The sequence below is a fragment of the Rousettus aegyptiacus genome, unplaced genomic scaffold (assembly GCF_014176215.1).
Source record: "Rousettus aegyptiacus isolate mRouAeg1 unplaced genomic scaffold, mRouAeg1.p scaffold_m13_p_14, whole genome shotgun sequence".
In the NCBI taxonomy this organism is placed as follows: domain Eukaryota; kingdom Metazoa; phylum Chordata; class Mammalia; order Chiroptera; family Pteropodidae; genus Rousettus; species Rousettus aegyptiacus.
Genome location: NW_023416289.1, coordinates 30,759,561 through 30,779,833, shown reverse-complemented (window position 1 = coordinate 30,779,833; position 20,273 = coordinate 30,759,561). Strand labels below are relative to the sequence as shown.

General features: G+C 45.8%; 2 protein-coding genes across 7 annotated transcripts in view; one reads left to right on the top strand and one right to left on the bottom strand.

The window, feature by feature from the left end:
* Positions 1 to 1,720, bottom strand: part of SPG7 (SPG7 matrix AAA peptidase subunit, paraplegin) — a 29,407-nt gene extending 27,687 nt beyond the window's left edge. The window contains exon 1 of one of the 3 annotated variants that reach the window (XM_036231556.1): positions 1,505 to 1,720. In XM_036231556.1, coding sequence (XP_036087449.1) covers positions 1,505 to 1,687 — 183 coding nt within the window. In that variant the 5' untranslated portion in view covers positions 1,688 to 1,720. Of the gene's footprint in view, positions 1 to 1,109; positions 1,423 to 1,504 lie in introns of those variants that run through there. The other 2 variants (XM_036231557.1, XM_036231558.1) reach the window with 2 other exon arrangements.
* A 13,352-nt stretch (positions 1,721 to 15,072) lies between these two features.
* Positions 15,073 to 20,273, top strand: part of ANKRD11 (ankyrin repeat domain 11) — a 190,358-nt gene continuing 185,157 nt past the window's right edge. For all 4 annotated transcript variants that reach the window (XM_016129423.2, XM_036231553.1, XM_016129420.2 and 1 more), the window contains exon 1: positions 15,073 to 15,356. The gene's annotated coding sequence lies outside the window, so the exon portion shown is untranslated. The remainder of the gene's footprint in view (positions 15,357 to 20,273) is intronic.

The window sequence follows — 20,273 nt, the reverse complement described above, 5'->3', positions numbered from 1 at the left end:
GCATTGCTTCAAAGTTTCGACATAATATCAAAAGAAAAAATGTATTTAAACATCAAAAGCAAATGAATAAGTCAAAGAGATGCTGAACTAAAGGCACAGAGCACTGGCTACCATTTGGTGCCTCGAGGCCCGAAATTCTCCTTCAGAATGCAAAGAGCAGAGGGCTCCCAAAGGCCGCAATGACGGCCCAGATCCTTTTGCTCCTGACTTCTCCAGACGACTCCTTGTAGAACACTCTCAGGTACTACAGGAATTTACCAGTATATATCTCCAAAGTTCTGTTTTCAAGATAAGCATTCTTGCACTTGAACGTATTTCATGCTCTTAAGGTCGATGGTCCAATTTAACTTTTCCTGTGTGTGTCTGCAATTTCTTTATTTGTTTTATTTATATGTTTATTGTTAATTTTTTCCTCAGCTCAACCCTGCTCTGCTGCTACTATGGAGAAAAGTAACACCTTACTCAGTGCTCTTTGGTAAAACATTACAGGCAATTTCCTTTAGTAACAAAATTTAAATTTCCAGTCTATACAATTACTGTCCCATTTAATCAATACTACTATTCTTGGCTCAATGATGACCAGAAGTCATATAAGGGAGGGCCACAGAGTGTGGATTAGGCCCAATAAATGAGTAACATCAGTGTTTTAAATATAGCACACCAAAAAATCATCATTCTTCAAAGTCTGCCTTGAAGACTATTTAAACCAGGTTAGTTTAGCTTATTACTATTATAGGCATTGGTGAGATAATCTGTTTAGATTTCACACGTATGTGTGAATTCTCTACTTCAACCCTTATTTTCATAGAACAAGCAGAGGGTCAGCCCAAAGGTAAGACATTATTTTGTTCCTTCTCAATAGAAAAGCATAAATAAATAAATAAATAAATAAATAAATAAATAAATAAATAAGAGAAAGCATAATATATCTATAGTTGCCCTCAGGTTCAGGAATAGTAGCCAGTAATCTAGAGGAGGAATATAATTCAAAATGGCCTTCAAATTATGGAAAAATACAATAACAATAAATTTCGACTTTAATTGTGAGGGTCGAACTCCTAAAAGAGGGCTGGGGGAAAATAATCAGACAAAAACGCACCAGGACTTACATCTTTGCTTTCAGGATAAAGTGTCAATCTTTGCGGGGCCTAGAACAGCCTTTACATAGGGGGTGCACCACAAATTTGTGTCGATAAGTATGAAGCTACACAACAAAAGTAAAATACAGCTACATGGTATACAAAACCCTCAGGTGGCCACTGAGGACTACCGACAGCTGTTCGTCCTGATGGGCTCCGATCTATGCGAGCCAATTGTAAAATACTTCTCTGCTAGAAAATCTCTGCTAGCAAGTCTTACTGGATTCAATTTTAAAACGCCAGGAAGGCAGGCAGAAAATACAGATAGACGAAGACCAGGCTGGAAACACCCAATTCGGGACCTGTGCGGACGCGCTGCCTACTCCCGCGCCCGGCCAGAGCGGCCTCTGCGCGACCGGGGTTACCTGCAGGGCTCGGCCTCCAGACCTGGCGACACCCATCGGAGGCCTGTGGACTACGTATGGCCACCTCCTCCCGGCCCCGGCGGAGAGGCCTGGGCCCCAGCCCCAGCAGGGGCCCCGCAGCCAGTCGGGGCCTGGGCCCTGGCCCTGGCGGAGAACGCGCAACAGCAGCCATGCGGCCGCCATGTTGGCCCAGGAGCGGCGCCGGCGCAGTCGGAGCCTCCTCGGGGCGCCTGCGCAATCGAAGCCTGCTTGGGGCGCCTGTGCGGTTGGGGCTTCCTCAAGGAGCCTGCGCTGTTGGCACCCCCAAGGCACGATTCCCTGCGCATGGCTGACAATGTTGAGCCGCCTATTGGCACTTCCAGTCCGACTGAGATTTCCCAGCAGTTGATTTAAGTGCTGCCTGGTGCTGAGGGCCGCGAATATAGCTGCACCGTGGCGGGCCTGGGAAGGAAGGGTAACGGGACTCCGCGCTGGGCTGCTGGTGGGACGGTCTTGGACGAAGCAGGTCGTGGATCACCAAGTGGAACGAGGAGCCCAGGGAAACGCGTACGGACAACGGAGGTCCGATCCCGGCCCAACGGTGTCTGGGCTCAAAGGGGTTTCGTGAGCGCGCAGAGGGTCCTGCACGCGAACAGGCCTAAGTTGAAAAGAAAAACTTTGAGGAGGGTCGCGGAGCACCCTCGCGGGCACGAGTCTGTAATCTTGTCCTACAGATTTCGAGTAGACAGTCTCAACTAGATAGCTTCTGGAGGCACACTGACATGTTTCTGAAAGTTATTCCCCGCCCTAGTGGTCAGGATTGCAGCCTAAACACCAGAAAACACTCGCTGCTCCTGGGGAATGAGCAGTCTGGAGTCTTGTTTAATCCCAGGCCCAAGCAGTGCACCCTGGGGGTCTTGCCCCTGGCCGCCTTCTTCCTGACCTTTGTCACCTCTTCCGGCCCACTTTAGCTCTGTGAATGCTCAGTTCCGAAATTGCCGAGAGCTGAAAAGCTTGTTGAGAAGAAAAAACAAAGACTAAAGGTGGATGTATTACAGAGGTAGAGTTAGGGTGGCATACTTGTTTCTGTGCTTTTCTGTACTTACCGAATTTCTAAGGATGAAACATAACAATAACCATCTTCCTGAGTGGTAACTAGGGCCCGGCTCCATATCAAACACTCATTTAATACAACTGAGAAATACTTTTAATATCTATTTTACAGATGAGAAAGACTCAGAAAATTTTAAAGTAAGCCATCCAAGGTCACAGCTAAGAAGTAATGGCACAATTTCAGAGCTGGTCTGACTGGTCCCTGGGCCATTCTGCCATAAATACTACAAAGTAACATGTATGATTAGTTTATTCCTCCTCTCCCTTCCCCCGAAACTAGAAAGGTTTGGGGACAATTTTTAAATTAAGTGTCCTGATTATTGATTCTTAACTCTTGCAGCACTGCTTTTGGAGATTCTTATTTGTGATTGGTTGTTGGAGCGAGCAGCCACTAAGCCTAGGGCTGCAGATGGCTGCCACTGATTTACACAACTGAACTGCCTTTCCTTTTCTTTCTCCTGTCCTTACGATCTTCCTTCACAGTCAATCCATCCTCCTCCACTGTTTTTATTTTCCCTGGTTAAATTGTCCCACCCCTTTCTGCCCTCCAGTTCTATGTCCTGCCCTCCTCTCTCCCCAGACCAGTTCCGTGACTGTAAGCAAACTTCCGAGAGTGGTTTCTTGAGCCCTATCAAAGCTTGTGCAAAGCCACCCTGACAGGAAGTGACCAAGCCCCCCCACCCACACGCCTGTTTCCTCATCAGAGGATTTGTGACTCAAACCCAATAACAAATGTGAATGTGTTTGGATGTAATCCCATCAGTGTTGTTTCAAATAAAATTTTTACTGTGTTCCAACCTCTTTGCCTGGTGATTCATTTGTAAGTAGTGCAAGATGATGGCAGGAGGCCAGCCTCTAGGGAAAGAATGCTGGCTTCTGTCCTCTGCTTATGACCTTGAACAAGTTGTTATTAACTTTTCCAAGCATCAATTTTCTCATCAGTAAAATGGGGATAATAATTATCTGCAAAGTGAAGCTAATATCAATTTTCAGTTTCCCACGGGATTGTTGTAAAGATAAAATGCAATGAAAGTATGTGAAAGCAATTGTGAACCAGGAAGGAGTTATTCCTAGGATGTCGTGGGAAATGAGATTCTGGGAAAAGGCTATTGATTCACTTATTCAAACATTTTTTTAACAAATATGCTTTGAAGGCTGACTGTGTCCCAGACCTCAGGTGAAAGGTGAATAAAGACTGACCCCGCCTGCTTCAGTCCCACCTCAGTAGTGGCCCAGAACAGAGGCTCCCATGGCTTCAGACAATAGATTTAAGGATTTAGGTGCCCCATGCCCTGGACCTAGAGAGGGCTCTGTAGGAGAGCTGGTTCACCAAATCTTCCTTGGCTCTCAGGCCCCACCTCATCACCCGCCAGGACATCAGCTTCACTTTCAGCCATTTCCTCCGCCGTTATCTTGATTCTTTTGGTACTTCGCAACTTATGTTTACTCATTTGTACTTCCTCAGCTCTCTGAACTATGTGTTCATCAGAACATTTCAGCATGACTTCCCTTAACCTCTAAGAGGCAAACTCATGGTGAACTAGTTTGAATCAGGGCACATCCTGAGTCTCTGCACTGCCACCCTGATGCCAGATGCCATCCAGTCTAGATCCGTAACCAAAGTGAGCCACAGGAGGTGTGGAAAGGCTGCCCTTTCAGTCTGGGCTGCAGGAAGGGGCGAGGAGCAGAAAGCATGTCTGTCCCACTCCCTTCTGCAGAACTCTGCCCTCTTCCTCAGCATAGGGTGTCCTTCCCTGCTCACTGTCTGCTGAAGGACTTCAGGCAAGCTGCTCTTGGAACAAATGTCAATTGCCTTGCCTATAAAATAAGAATAATACTTTAGCAGTCTGGAAACAGAAGTTGATCTATTGAGCCATTTTTAGTTTTAAAATCTAGGCTTCTTTATTAATACCAGAGCAAATAATTACTCGCTTCTTCCCAAATTAAGCACTTGGCAGCAACTAAACTTCTAAACTTTTTTTTAAACTACTGTTGCTTCCACACTTACCCTGGCCTTTGGAGCCATTAGACTGTACACAATATAATTGCTACAACGTAATCATGAAAGTGAGCTCATCCTGCTGAAGCTAAGTCATGCAGCTTTGAATGACCTGGTCTGTAATGGGGTATTTGGCTCATATTATGATGTCTTCTGTAAAATATACTCCTTTGTGGAATGTTCAAACTCATTTATCTCTTTGAATTTCGGTAGATTTTGTTGTTAAAGATTTGTCTTAAGAAACATTTTCTTGTTATATCCCTTGTTAACTGGGTTTTACTCATCGCATGTGCAACAAGATTTCATAATCACAAATTTTGTTCTTCTTGAAATGATGAAAAGTCCATTTTACCAGCAAAAAACCTGTACCGGAATTTGCATATGACAAAATAGTGATATGTTTCTCAATATTTCTTCAGACTGTTAGGTATGGCATTTTGGACAGGTATTTAGGAGGGACCTTTAAAGAGCAGGGTCTGTACTCTCCCCTCATAACGTTAACCTCCACAGCTCTGGACAGCACATACCAAATTCATTAATCACTTGTTCTGTTAATAGTATCAACTATCCATTACTATGCAACAAATCACCAAAATTCTTAGCAAATTAAAATAACTAATGTTTATCTTACACAGTTTCTGATGGTCAGGAATTCTGGAGTGGTTGACTGGTTAGTTCTGGCAGCTCATGGTCTCTCACAAGGGTGCAGTTGAGTTGTCAGCCAGAGCTGACATTTGATGTTTGCCTGGCACTGGAGGATGGACTTCCAAGGTGACGCCCTTGCCTGTTGGCGGGAGGCCTCAGCTCCTCACCAGATTGGCTCTCAGTGGGACTGCTCACATGACTAGTAGCATGTGGTAGGGACAATTCAAGGGGGCAGGAGTCATTGAGGGCCAGCTTGGAGGCTGCCGACTAGAGTGATGATTATAGAAGATAGTTGTTGTTCAGAGCTGCTCAGTAAAACGCAACCCCTTCGTTTCTTACTCCCTTGATCATGTGACTCCAGCCCTTCAGTGTGCAGCATTAATCACCACAATGATTGGTTCAGGAATAGGAAAGTCAACCCCAACAAGTCCTTCCTTAGGAATTCTATTTGAAGATGGAGAAGGGAACCTTACTTTTGGGATCATGGAATAGAAAAATAAATCGAAAGTGCCGCTGACACCTTTCCTACCTTATGGAGAAAACCAGGTATGGTTGGAAAGAACGAGGCCCACACAGAGTGAAGGAGCCAAGGCTACAGGCAAGACTCAGGACTGCCTGTTTGCATCCCTACATCTAGTCATCGAAAGTGGTATCCCCCTTTTATTTCCGTGTTATGACCCAACCCTTTCTAATGATACAAGTTTAAATTGGGTTTTCCTCTGTTCAGGTTGAAATTTGCCTATTCAGATCCATTAGCCACTGGGGAGTCGTCAATGGGCAGAGACCTAGGGTTCCTCCTCAACTTCCCAGAGTGGATTTGGAAGCTTCGTCTGGGTTCCACTACCAGAAAAGAGGGATCGTATCTGGATGTACAGTTTATAGCCCATTCCTAAAAGTTATTAGCTAGATATTTCTCTTGTCCTAGGGTTACTTGTTACTTGATAAGAGATTCGTAGCAAGGAAGAATTCACTTGTCTGTATATGATCAGTTGAATGTGTCGTGTAGCCAACAGGATCCTCTGTTTGCTTGTCTCTGGGATGTAGCCAGTGATCAGGTTGGCCGTATCTTCATGATATAATTCACAACCAGCAAATGTCTGCAGAGCTCCTCCATTTTGACAGGTTAGACAGAGTGTACCATCTTCCTGAAGGAGAACAGTCCTAGGCCTTTGTGCATTTTCATTAAGGCACAGAGTATTCGCCAGCTGGCTGGGCCTGGATTCTAGAGGTCTATGGCCAATATGGTTTTTCAGCAAATCAGTAGTGGACCTATCTCTGTAGAAGTTCCCGTGAACCATGTTGAATTTGGACAGCTACAACATAACAGGGAAAAGGTGCAGTGACGCGTGAGTGTTCACAGACACCCCCACCTTTTCTGCCAGTCTGCTAAAGAAAACCTTGCTTTTGTCCACTCAGAATTTCTAACTTCCTGTCCTCAGAGATTGCTAGTCCATTCTCGGTTGTTTTGTAATGCAGAACAAAAAGAGAAAGGACAAAAATAGGTCAAAAGAAAGGATAAGAGATGTAGAAGGACAGAGAAAAGACACACCAGAGCTGTTATGGCCTCAAAGAAAAGATGATGGAAAGGGGTGAAGTGAAAGGTGCAGTTGGGTGGAATTTTAGGGGCGAGTTTTTGTGGGGGACTGGTAAGAGCCCTCCAAAGCATTGCTGAGAATAGAGGAACCTGAGAAAAATGAGACTCTTGTGGGATAAAATGGAATTGCCTTTAACAGGTATTTACTTGGTAGCTGTGTCCCAGATGCTGGGGACACAGCCTGTCCTCAAGGAGTTTCTCTTCTAGAGACAGGAGAGAAACAAAAGTAAATCGAGTCAACAGAACACATTGTATGTGAAAAGATTGTAAGTGGACACAGGGACAAAGCTCAAGATGGGGTAGCGGGGGGCCAGGCTTCACAGGAAAGGTGACTTTTTGAAATTGCGGTAAAATATACATACAATTTGCTATTTTGGAAAGGGAAATTTAGAGCAGGAGGGCAGGGAAGAGGTAGCCCCAGGACAGTGTGCTGGGCTAAGGGTCAGGTATGGCAGAGGGAGGGAAGGAAGGAGTGGACAAGGCTGGGGTCAGGCCTGGGCTGGATCACCCAGTGGTGCTGGGCTGTGCTGCCTTTGTCAGGACCCTGCCTTTGTGCTTGAGGTGCAGAATGTGGAGAATTTTGAGCAAGAACCATTGGTCTATTTTAAAAGCATAATTTTGACTGCTTTGTGGAGAATAGAGAGGCCAGAGGTGGGGAGGGGGAGCCCAGGAGGAGGTTGCAATAAAGCCTGAGGAAAGGATGTGGCCTAGAAGGATAGAAGGTAGAAGTGAGAGGAGCTGGTCTCCAGGAGGCACGGGAAAGCTTGGGTGGCTTTGTGTTTACCTGGATGACATCATGTTTATCCCAGTGGCTGGCTGGTTTGCTGGACCCACAGCCCCAAAGAGGCAAGAGCAGCTGGGCATGAGTACCCAGACAAGCCTCTCTCCTTGACAAGCTGGCTAGGCTCAGGTCTCAGAGGAACAGTTTCAAGCATCACCTCCTTTTCACTGTATTTATAAGGTTGATTTGACAGAGAAAGAGGTGACCATTTCTATGCAGAATTTGAATCATGGCACACTTAAACTCCCCTACCCCTATACATAGTTGGAAAAACAGATACATACCAGCGGATTGCAACCAGGCACCAGGCTCTACCTGTGGTGCACTCAACAGTTCTCCCCAGAGTATCCTGTGTTTCCGGAACTCATGGCCAGCCCTTGTTGAGGGAGGCAGGAGAACCAATTGGGTTTAACTGGAGATGACTTGGGACAGGAGGATACTTTGGCTTTATATATGCCTCAAATCGAAGTTTGTGATTTGGGGTTTGCCATCTCTATCCCTTCTGTTTTATGTTTTATTTCACTTGACAGTTTAGTTATTCCTTGAGTCCTAGGGCAATCTTATCTGAGATTACAGTTTCTTAAACAGAGTAAATGAAGCAAATCCTATAGACTTTACAATCATCTGTACTGCAGAAGGGAAAAATCTAAGCACACGTCCTGGAGGTCTGGGGTTAGAGGATGGCAGTCATTCCACTGGGGCCCAGAGAAGCTGGCTTCGCTGGCTAGTGTGGGTGCTGAGCTGAAGGTCATGCTGAAAGATGATTTACAGTATTCAACACTAAAATGTGGGAGCAGCCCAGTAGCATTTATATTTAGTTCATGCTAAATCTATCCTTTTATTTTCTGGATACTTTAAAGTTGCAAAGTAAAGCTGGGTTTTGGTGACAAAATATATTAATTCCTATAATACTGAGCACCTCCGCTGTCACCAGTATTATATTATTGTGTTGTGCACTCATAAAGTACTCTCTCTAGACCAGGAATCAGGTGAAGCAGAAATGAGTGAGTGGTTCTCAGGCTGCTTGCTCTGGGAAAGTGCTGAGTGACCTCCAATGTCCAGGTTCTCGCAGCCTGGCCCTGGGCCAGGGTACATTGTCCCCCACAGCAAACCCATCACCAAAGTTTCTGTTTCTCACCAGCATAAATAACATAAGTAACACGTAGTGACAGCTCCAGTGGCCGTCTGCCAGCTCATAAGCCACTAAGGCCTGGCCTGGTTGTGCTCTATTTCCACACACTGACTTTTATTTACCATTTCCCCCAAACTCCCTACCATCCTACTAAATCGAACTACTTTTCTCTTCCTTGTTGAGTTGTTGTGTGCCCATCTTTCCATCTGGTGACACTCAACTCAAAATTCCAGACCACAGCACTCTGTACCTCCTTCCTGAGGACACCAACCCTTGCTGGCAGCCAGCAGCCATACCCTCCAAACTTCTGGCATGCCGTGTCCACCCTGATTCCTCGCTTATCTATGTTATGACCCTCACAACCCTCCACAGCACTGTATAGGGATCTCTTTAGTTGTACAGACTGTTCTAACCACATTGTACATACAGTCCTAACCATGTTGGAGGTGCTAATCTTCATAAAAGTCCCACCATGTAGGTACTCTCATTGCAGATGGTGAAATTGAGGCCCTGAGTGGTGAATGCCTTGCCCAAGGTCACAGTTAGTGAAGGCAGAGTTGGTCCCAGGGTGTATGCTCTTTGATGACTGTGTTATCTTGGGAGAATTTTCCGTGGGGTTTGTCTACGAAAGACTGAATTCAGATTCTGTCGCCATAATCTTATTATTTAAGTATTAAATACAGATTATACATAACTAAAAAAATGTATTTGTGTTCATGGGGTTGGATTTGGCATAATTGGCACTCGGTCAGTGCTGTGCTGCTACTTTCACAGCTGTATAGCCCTTGGCAGCAATAAGCCTGAGCCAGAGGCTCACAAGTCTTTTGGTCTTATGACCTCTGTAGGGCTGCAGGAGCACTAAGAGCTTTTGAGTAAGTGGGTTGTGTTTACTGATATTTACCACGTTAACATCAAAACTGAGAAATGTTTTAAACACAAGAACACACATTCCAGGGTGGTTCTATAGAGTAGTGGTCAGCACGTCTGCTTTACACGCAGAAGGTCCTGGGTTCGCAGAAGGTTCTGGGTTCGAGCCCCAGCAGCATGCCAGGCCCTCTGGGTGTGCCAGGCCCGGAGTATGCTCCACAAGCACGTGGGAGGAGACGCCCCACCTTCAGAGATCCAGTTCTTAAGGGGAGACGGCAATATCCGTAGGAGCGGGGATTAAAAAAAAAACACGCACACATTCCTCAGCTGTCAGAATGATGACATCATCCTGCATCATGCAGCTGCTGAAAGCTCCATGCACACTCATGAGGAAAGTGAGTGAAACAGCCAAAAAACCGCTTAGTAACATTAGGAAGATAGTTTGACTTTGCTGACCCCACAAAAGGCCTCAGGGGATCCCCAGAGGTTCCTGGACCACACTTTGGGAATCAGTGGTCTAAGTCAATCATGACAATATAACAAAATTAGAATTCTTTTAATTAAAAGATATCTATGAGTTTTATACATTTAAAAAGGGAACTTGTTATATTAGATTCGAGATTATCCCTTGTGAGCTCCTCTGCAGCTAAGACTTCTTTAAGTACTGAGGGACAATTTGGAGAACATGTTTTTAATCTTTACTCTGTTCGTTAGAAAAAGTTTCTGAATTGACCATCTTGGAAAATAAGCATTGTAGTTATAGTACTGGCACTAACCAGAGGGCTGCTGTCCCAAATACTGTGACTAGCTCAGCTCTATTCCCAAGGCTAGGTTCCAGGAATGGAGAAGGGTGAAGCCTTTGTGGTGGTAAATCTGTGGTTTCTTTGCAAACCCAAGGAGAGGGGCTGCAGGCGGGTGACATGTCACCTACTGAATATGGCCACCCACCAGAGCTTCTGGCATGTTACACACCAGTTACATAATCACAAGATGGTGTTTCAAGTCCTAACTGTCTGGACTGAGAGAGTGAAGAGATTTTTGTGTTTTATCTCTGTTATAACGGTGTTCAGCGCACAGTAGGTACTCAAACATTTGTTGAATGAGTACCTCCATCTGAGTAAGGCCCCTGCTTTCTGCAGACTGAAATTCATTACATTAAAATAAATTATGCAATATGATGACGGCCTTACTACAAAAAATCTTAGGAAGACTTATTTTTACTCCCAATCTTTCTAGTTGGATTTATGGTGATTTAATTAAAGAATACATCATAAATTTAGACTTTAAAATGGCATAAAGACTGGTAGGGGCTATAGTAAAGGTACCGAGTATAGAGTTTTAAACATTAGAAGGTGGTTTTGGTGGTTCTAAGGTCAGGAGCCCCAGAAATATCTGAATATTGCTTCGTGCCACAGTTCCTTCTTCCTTTGAGGTTTAAGAAGGTGATACACCACCATCTATGGTAAACAGAAAGCAAAGCATATAATAATTTATTGTGAAATGAACTTGGGTTCCAAATTCTAGTGCTTACAATGCTGGTGAGTCCACATAGCCATGGGAGAAAAGACAAAAGGGAGAGGGCCAGAACATAGGCCTGCTGTGTCCACTTCTGCCACTTGTGTAGGAGAGGAAGTATAAAGAAAGCAAAGTGGCTGGGCTGCCTCCCTTTCAGCCAGTGGCCTCTGGCTGTTCTGCAAGGGAGAGAAGAGCCCCATCCACCACAAGATCTCAGCAAGCTTCACAACTCTCCAGGTCCACAGCAGTGGAGTTAGTAAGGAGGGAGGGTGTGTTGAGGCACTTCAAGTGCCTTCATGTAGGGGTAGAACAAAGTAGAACATATTACTTCTTCTCTGGCAGGGCACCAAGCATCACCTGGGCACTGGACTCTTTTGGAGCCATATGTTGCTTACATTTAGTAAAAAAAATTAGCTTCTTTTGGTTCCAGGGAACACAGGACGTAAGGGAACGTTAAGTGCCTTTGGCAGAAACTTGGTTTTGTTCACAGCTAAATCCGCAGCTCTTAGATCAGTGTCAGGCAAATAGTAGGCCCTAAATAAATGTTTGCAGGATGAATCCAAGATCTTTGGGTGGGGTGAGGGTGAGCTATAATGAAGCTGTTATTGACCTGTATTGGAAAAGGTGTCCAAGCACAAGTACTGTCAAGGCCGGGCCTTCCTGGCTGGGCTAGGGGACACTGGAGATGGAAAATGGACTACCTGGGTGCAAGCTCTGGGTCTCACTCCAGAGCAACTGAATCTCTGGATGAGCCCAGTTAACTGCATTAGGGAAAACAGCCTTTCTAGACAAAGCATTGGAGAACTTCCCTTTAGGAATCAAGATCAGGAATTTGTAGATCTGATGTTTTTCGTTTGGTCCACACAATGTTTGATGAATTAGTTGCTTTTATTGAAATGTCCTAATAAAATTTAATATCAAGTTTCTATGGAAAAACTGGAGGATATGGCAAAGCTGGCTCTCTGGCAGCTCCCTTAAATTCCCTCCAGGCCCAGCAGGTGCTGCATTTGCCACCTGACCTCATTCTATCATCTTCTCCTTTACCACTTCTTCATCACTCTTCTTGTTTCTCTTTTCTTTTCTGGAACTATTGGGACAGCTTCTCAGCTGGCCTCTCATTATGGTCTTATCCTTCACACTGTTTCAGGAGCAATGTCTTAAAACAGGACTCTGATCCTCTACCCCTAATTAAAGCCCTTTACTGGTAGGTGCTACTCAAAGACTGAGAACCATTTATGTGCCCATGGGGCCTTGCTTGGCGCTGGCAACCTCCACTGTCTCTCTGTTGCTGCCCCCCCCCCCAGTGTCTTATATTCACCTATCACTCCCACAGATGCCCAAGCATCTTGGACTTACCTGTACAAAACTAAACTCTCAGTTTTTCAATTCAAACCTATACCTCCCCTGCATCCTTCCAGCTAATGCTGACTATATTCCAGACCCTTTTCTTACAGCCTACAATATCTTGCAGACCCTATCTTCAAAACACATCCCAGATCTGTCATGAGTCCAGATGTCATTGACACTTCACAGCACTTTCTCTATGTTCTTATCATCTCCAGAGTGACCCTTTAAACAGATTAGATCATGGTCCATCTCCCTGCAACCCTCTTGTGACTTACTTGACCACTCAGGATGAAATCTCAACTCTGATTCCCCACTCACAGCCACTTCCCTCATCTCATCTGCTCTGTCTTTGCTCTGTGCTTGTGGGGCTCCTTCCTGCCCCCACTGCGTTCATTATAGCTCACCTCCACTCCATCCAAAGGTCCCTGAATCCACATGCCTTGCTTCCTCATTCTGTGATTCCATTCCAACGTTATCTTACCTGAGTCCTTCCCCATTAACTTGCATAAAATATCACCCCTCCCTTCCTCCATTAGCCCATATTTAATACAGGCTTTAGAATGGTGCCGGGCACATGTGAACACTTAAAAGCCTTAAATATGTGTTGAATGAAAGAATAAGTGCTGCCCCTCAAGCTACTCTGTCACTCTCCATCTGAGGGACATCAGTTAGCCTGCTCCTTTGCCCAGGGCTGTCCAACATAAACCGAATGCAGCCAGGGTGTCATTTAAAATTTCCTAGGAGCCCTGATTAAAAAAATAAAAAAAACGAGTAAATTTAATTGCAATATATATTTAATGCAATTGTTCAAAACGCTATCATTTCTACATGTAATACATATAAAAAATTTGTGAGCTATTTTATATTTTTTTTCTTCAGACTAAGTCTTTGAAATCCGGTGTGTATTTTATACTCACAGCACATGTCAATTTGGACTTGCCACATTTCCAGTGCTTAATAGTCATTTGTGGCTAGGGGATACCCTATTGGACAGTAGACCTATAATGTTATCCCCACATCTTACTCTGCTCTTTCTCAATATTCTTACAGCAGCTTAAATGTAAATACCTTAGGGAAACCTGCAAGCCACTTCCCAGACCAGACCTGATATTCACTCAGTATTCTTTCATAATTCCCTATATTTCTCTTTCAAAGCACTTATCACAGCTTATAACAAGGTACTTCTATGCCAGTTTGATGAACATATTTTCCTTGTCTGATGATTAATCACATGGTACAGATGAGACCTGCTCTGTTCTTGATTAATCCTCAGGATTGGTGTCTTGATATAGTGTCTAGCCTACAGTAGACACTCAACAAACATTTCTGAATTAATGCATTAAATGGCTTCTTTCCCTTAACTCTGCATTTCTTTTTGCTACTGTATACTTTTTAGTTAGAGGTTCTGCTTCTATGAACTTCGCTTTGCTTTTACCTTAGTATGTTTCAGGTTTTTTCCAAGGCAATTGCCTCTTTATTCGTATTTGCTACTTAAAATTCCCTAGAGAATTTGATTGGCTAAGGTCAGCATTTTTCAAATTTTCCCAAGGACGAGTATTGTCAGGGATTTCCTTCTTCCCTGCAAATAAATCCTAAATCTAGTTCCTTCACATTTAGATTGATGCAAAAGGTGAGTATGAGGTCTACAGTTTGAATTTAACAATGCTACCAGGTAATTCTTACAATGAGGTAAGTATGGGTATTTTGGGGTCATCTTTTCATGGATGCTCGCCGGCCCATGAATTGGCTATTATGTTGAGGTGTCCATCCTTAACCAGAGAAATTACTGGTTTTGAGTGGGAAGAGCAAAACCTGGCTGCCCAAAGGAATCTGAAAGATTGTCTGATTATAGCATAATCACTACTTCCACAGTTTCCTAGGTAACGAGCACTGTTCTAAGGGTTTCACGTGGTTCTCGCTGAATCTTTCCGATGGTCCTGTGAGATAGAATTTGGGAGGTGAATTAACATGTCCAGGGCTGCGGCCGGTTACGGGCTGAGGCTCCTATGTAAGTGGCACGTGCAACAACACAACAACGCAACAACACACCACCACACAACCATACAACCGTTCCGCGCTTTGTGGGCTCATAGGAGTCGATAACGACTCGTAGCTCCGTGGAACCATCCGGGCGCGTCTCTCAGGCTAAGGCCCACAACCTCCAGTCCCCGTCAAGTGCGCACTGCAGCTCGCCTGCCTCACAATTCGTCTTCCATGAGCTCTGGTTTTCGACCGTTCTTCTCATCGCTTCCGGCACTGGAAAAGGCCAATTGTCACGTCCGAGAACGAACAACCCATCCCACTGCTACTTAGGCAGCCAATCCAACTCTTCGCTAGCCCCAGCGCCCCGTGCGCCCCGACGCACAACCTTGACCAATCAGTCACGGAACGTCCTCCTAGTCCCGCCCCAGGACTGTCACAAAAGCTGTCAATCTCGCCGTCGCCCCTTCACCCCGCGCGCACTTCCTCCATGACGCCGTGACGTCAGCTGCCCGGTGCCCAGCGCGTTGGACCAATGGCGGTGGCGGATACAGCGAGCCAATGGGCGGCGGCGTCTCATGAGGCCGGCGCTCGCCGCAGCCGCCGCGGGTCCCGGAGCCAGAGGCCGCCCGAGCCAGAGCGCGATGGAGCGAGGGCCCCAGGCGGGGAGGCGCCGCCGCCGAGCGCGCGGCCCGACGTCCCCTCAGTGAGCGCCCGAGTGCCGCGGCGCCGGCAAGCCCGGCTGCGCCCGAGGGGCTGCCTCGTCGGCCTCGGAGCCCGCACCGCCGCCGCCGCCTTCCCGCGCGGGCCGCGGGCCGGGAGCCGGGAGCCGGGCCGGGGCTGCATGGCCTCTCCCGCGCGCAGCGGCTGAGCCCGCGGAGCCGCGCCGCCCGGAGCTGGGTGAGAACCGCCGCCGGGGCGAGGGTCGGGCGGGCACCGGGTTGTGGGACGGCTTCGCGGCCTGCAGGCCTTCTCGGCCAGGTAGAGCAGCGCGACGGGGTCTGGGCAGGCCTGGGGGCCAGAGCAGCCGTGAGGGACAGACGGGGTCTCCGGGCGGGCCTGGGGGACCAGGCAGCCGCGAGAGGCTGAGGGTGGGCTCCAGGTGGGCCTAGGTGTCCCGAGGCATCCTTGAGGGGTCGAGGGTGGGTTTCGGGCGAACTTGAGGGTCCCGCGGGGTCTGCGCAGCGGTGAGTGGCCTACGGGGGGCTCTGGGGCGGGCCTGTGGGTCCTGGCAGCCGTGAGGGGCCTATAGGTGGGTCTGGGCAGGCGTGAGGCGCTGATGGTGGGTTTGGGGGATAGGGCATTTGTGAGGGGCTGAGGGTGGGCATGGGGGTCCCGGAGGCAGCCGTGAGGGGCTGAGGGTGGCCTCTGCTGAGGAACTGGGGGGGGGTCTAGAGGCCCCGGGACAGCCATGAGGGGTTGAGGGTGGGCCTAGTGGCTCAGGGCAGCCATGGAGGGTTCAAGGTGGATCTGGGGAGCCCAGGGGGCCAAGGGTAGCCGTGAGGTCTGAGAGTGGGTTCCGAGGCCTGGGGGACCTGTGGGGTCCGTGGCAACTGTGAGGAGCCGACGGTGGGCTTAGGGGGCCCGGGCAACCTTGAGAAGTTGATGGTGGGCGTTGGGGGGTATTAGGGGACTTAGGGCAGTCGTAAGTAGCTAAAGGAGGGTTTCTGGGGGCCCAGGACAGCTTTGAGGGGCCCACGGGGGGCGCGCTGGGTGGGCCTGGGCAGCAGTGAGGGCGAGGGTGAGCTCCGGGGGCCCCAGGCACCTGGGGAGCGGGGGCACCGACCTCTGACCTGCGGGAGGGGCTTCTTCACGGTATTGGTGGTAGTTGTTATTCTCAGTGTCCCTATTATTATCGCTGTTTTGAAATGGGAGCAGGCGGGTTTCGGGCTCAGAGCCGGAGGGGGCGGGAGAGCCGGGGCCCTGGAAGGAGAGTGGGGGCGTCGGGGTTGCAGGAGGCGCTCGTGGTCTCGCAGAGGGGCAGGAATTCAGGGCAGCGGCGCTGGGGGTGTTGTTTTCGGGTGGGGGGAGGGTAGGCGGGACCTGGGTGGGTAGGTGGGTGGGAGGGAAGCGGTGGCGGCTGCAACAGCAGCCCTTGGCCTCAAGGAACAATGTGAGACGTTGCCTGAAATGTTAATTTCCGTTCCTCATTTCATCATCCCCTGGCAGGGTGGTAGCTGTGTGTGTGCGTGTGTGTGTGTGTGTGTGCGCGCGCGCGCGCGCGCGTGTGTGTTGTGTAGGGTTGGTCCTGCCTCATGGATTCATTCCCCTCAAAGAGGGATTGTGCTGTTAAATCCTGTATCCCCGCGGTCTGGGCAGAGGTGGGGGTGGGGAGTCTTAATTTTTTGATATCTGTTCCTGGTGCCTCGTTAAGGTTTTCTGCTTCCGTTGTGCTCTTGGAAAGCTAGTCTTGTACTCGAGCTTACAAGGAGTTTTGGAAGAGGTTTTGAAATATTAAGCTGGCCTACGGGGCCTGTGAGTTCAAAGCCATTTCTTTCTGTTAAGATGCAGCATGTTTAGGTTTCATGGTTTCTACAGGTTATAAGTTTTATATCTGTTTGCAAGAACATAGTAGTTTTGCAAATTTCTCAGTAGATAATTCAAATTTCAGGCTTTCATATGTGGTGAGAGTTTTCTGAAGTAGTTTGGGCAATATCCTTAACATTCCTTTTCAACAGAGAAGTAAAAGTGTACACAGCTGTTAAATTGCAAAACTTAAAACATTTTAGTCCTTGGGGCGGGGGAGGTTAGATGAATTCAGCAAAACAGTGTAAGATGATATTGCTTATGGAAAAAGTGCCATTGAAACAGTTACTATTTTTGGTTCTGCAAACCCAGTCAATGGCATAACTTGGATAGTTATAAATCAGAAATCTTGAGATTGTTTATTTGATGCCTTTGGGACCTCGATTTCTCTTACTAAATGTTGCTGTCCTGAAAGATCTAGAGTTCTGTTTGTGTCTTTTGAGAATGATTGCACAAGTACTCTGATACTACTTCGAAACTGTAGTTAAAAAGGGAAAAACATCTTGCTCAACTTTGATTGTGACCCTGGAATTGGATCCCTATCTTTGGTGTTTCCTCCCCCACCCTCCATTCAGCTGTTGTTCTCTTTCTGTAGTTTCACGCTGAAGAGCAGGATCTCATTTGATAGGCTGGCCCTCCTGAATGGAATGGGATAGGAGGAAACAAAGACCAAGTTGCTATGACATTTTTCTTGTTCTTTGTGCATGCCTCTTGAGTTCGTTAAAAAGCTACTCAAAGGTATTGCCAGACTTGATCCAAATTTGAGAGTTTCAGAAATTTTTTCTTATGAATATTTTTTATTGAGGTAAATATACATAACAAAATTTTCCAGAAGTTTGTTTTTAAAGGTGTCACATAGTCTTGAATTTCTCATTTGCAGTTCTAACTTTGTGTCAGCATTCTTACTTGCATTGACACTGTCAGATGTTTTCCTGGAGACCCTCTGTGGACCAGCCATGCTAATCACACTGCACCAGCAGTGCCTTTCATCTCTCTAAACCAGATGGGCTGCTTATGACTAGTGGCTGTCATGTTAGCTATAATTACAGTGTTGATACAGTGACAAGTAGAACTTTCTACAAAAAGACTTAAGAAACCTATGTTATTGGTATTTGAGAATATTTTTCAAGAAGCTTTGTGTGCCTTGGATTTTTAAGTATATCTGATATAGTAAGGTTATGTTGCATCAAATATGAGAGGAGAGTTTCTTTTTGTATATGGGCAATGAGCCCATCATCAATTAAATAATGTAATTAGAGTCAGTAAATGCTGGTTCAGAGCATAATCTGCATTTGTTGCCAAAATAAGTGTTTTGATCTGTCCATTACTCTGTATAAGTCCCTTCATCCCTCAAATGGTAAGTGTAATGGATGAGCTTCCTTTAATAGCAAGATGTTTGCTAGTTAATAGGTGAAAATGATGTTGCATTGCTTGTCTGATCACACGCTGTGTCAGTTTATTATTGCTGTGTAGTCAGTGCTCTGTGGGGATTAAGCTTGACCATTTGATAAACTGTCTACAAAAACTGAATGAACTCAAATAACTAAAAGTTATTGTCTTGGAGTGTTTTTTAGTTTGTGTTCTCTTAATTTGAATTTCAAATGGAATTTCCGAGCAATTCAACTTTACTAGTTTTATCTTTAAAGCTTTATAAAAGGGTGTCTGTCAATCCCTAGCTCCTGGAACTCAGGCAGCTAGAGACAATCACCATAAGAAAGCCTTCTTAGGTTTAGGAAATGGTCCACTTTAACAACTACTTGGTTAATTCTGATAAAGATGTTTTTATTCCTAACTGGGTCTTTTTTATTGTTGTTTGATGGATCGTTCAAGATATCTTTTAAGTAAAGCCAGACTCAGCTGTGTACTTAAATGTCTGCTTTTGTTATTCTTCTGTACTTTTCTTAAGTCCCACTCCTCCCACTCATATTTAACATTTTCTTTAATCGTACCTTTGGAACAAATAGTGTTTTATATATATGTTAGAATCCAAAGTGTTAAATTTGTGATGTCTCAAATAGTTATTAAGGGTCTGAGACTGACTGCATGACCCCTCCCCCCCAGACTTGCTCTTATTCTGGTCACTCTACCTCTGAATTCCTTTCTGATGCTCTGGCTACATTGGCCTTTGATTTCCCAGATTGAGCCATGTGTCTTATTCTGGCATGGCCTTGACACATGCTGATCCCCTTGACCAGGATCCTCCTGAGTGTTCATCATTGCCTCCTTTGCACATCCTTTCCCCGAACCTCCACAAAATCTCCAGGATAACTCCTACTTAGCCTTTGGGTCTTACTTTAAATATTGCTTCCTCTTAGAGAGCTTTCTTAATCATCACTGCCAAGGAAAGTGTCCACCTCAACTCATTATAGCCACATAGAACTTAGCACAATTGATCGAATATGTAATGATTGGTTTATGCCTGTCTCCATGATGGACTGTTAAACTGCATGATTATAGGGTTTGTCTCTTTGGTCACCTAACCCAGAGCCCAGCCTAGGGCATGGCACTAGTCATAGAATTGGCTTATGAAATATTTGTTGAATTGTTTAAAGCCTACATACATACGTACTTAATTTTGAAAGGCAAAACTTAGGATCATGAACTTTGATTTATTTGACTAGGAATTATGCTACATGCTTTCAGTCATTTCCCCATTCGTTTCCATTACATGTTTGCCTTTACAGTTTAAATAATGGTGTTGTACATGGGTTTTAAAACTGGCACAGGACAAGAGATAAAGGAAAATAATTAAAGGGAAGGTTGGGAAGAAAAAAATGATTTCTGTGAAAGCAATTTCAGTTGGACTGCTGCTTTTGGAGCCAAAGTCCAGTGTAGTTTGAGTGTAGTTTGTTGCTGTCCCTGCTCATGGTCCTTAGGTATTTCATCTAGAATTTTGAGCACCTCTGGTCAAACGTAACATAAACAGTGGTTTAGCGTTGTAGTGCAGTCCTTTGAAAGTTTGGCATTTTTCATTTTTTTACTTTCTAAGTGACTGTATAAAAAAAGTTACTGGGCGAGGAGGTCAAAGCCTCAGTTTAAATGTAAATTCCTGGGAATGGAGGTGGCCCCTTAACATTCTCCTCCCTCCTCCCAGTTTTATCATTTAAATAGAGAAAAAAAAATACTCTTTTTGGAGGGGAATACATCAAAATGGAGTTGTGTGTTATTTCCCCCCACTTATGTTTATGTTTTCTTCATTATTTTTAAGTGAACCTGTTATGTAACTGACAAAATGACTCCTTTTGAAAAGACTAATTATGAGTATAATTTAGGTGATAGACACTTGAGTTC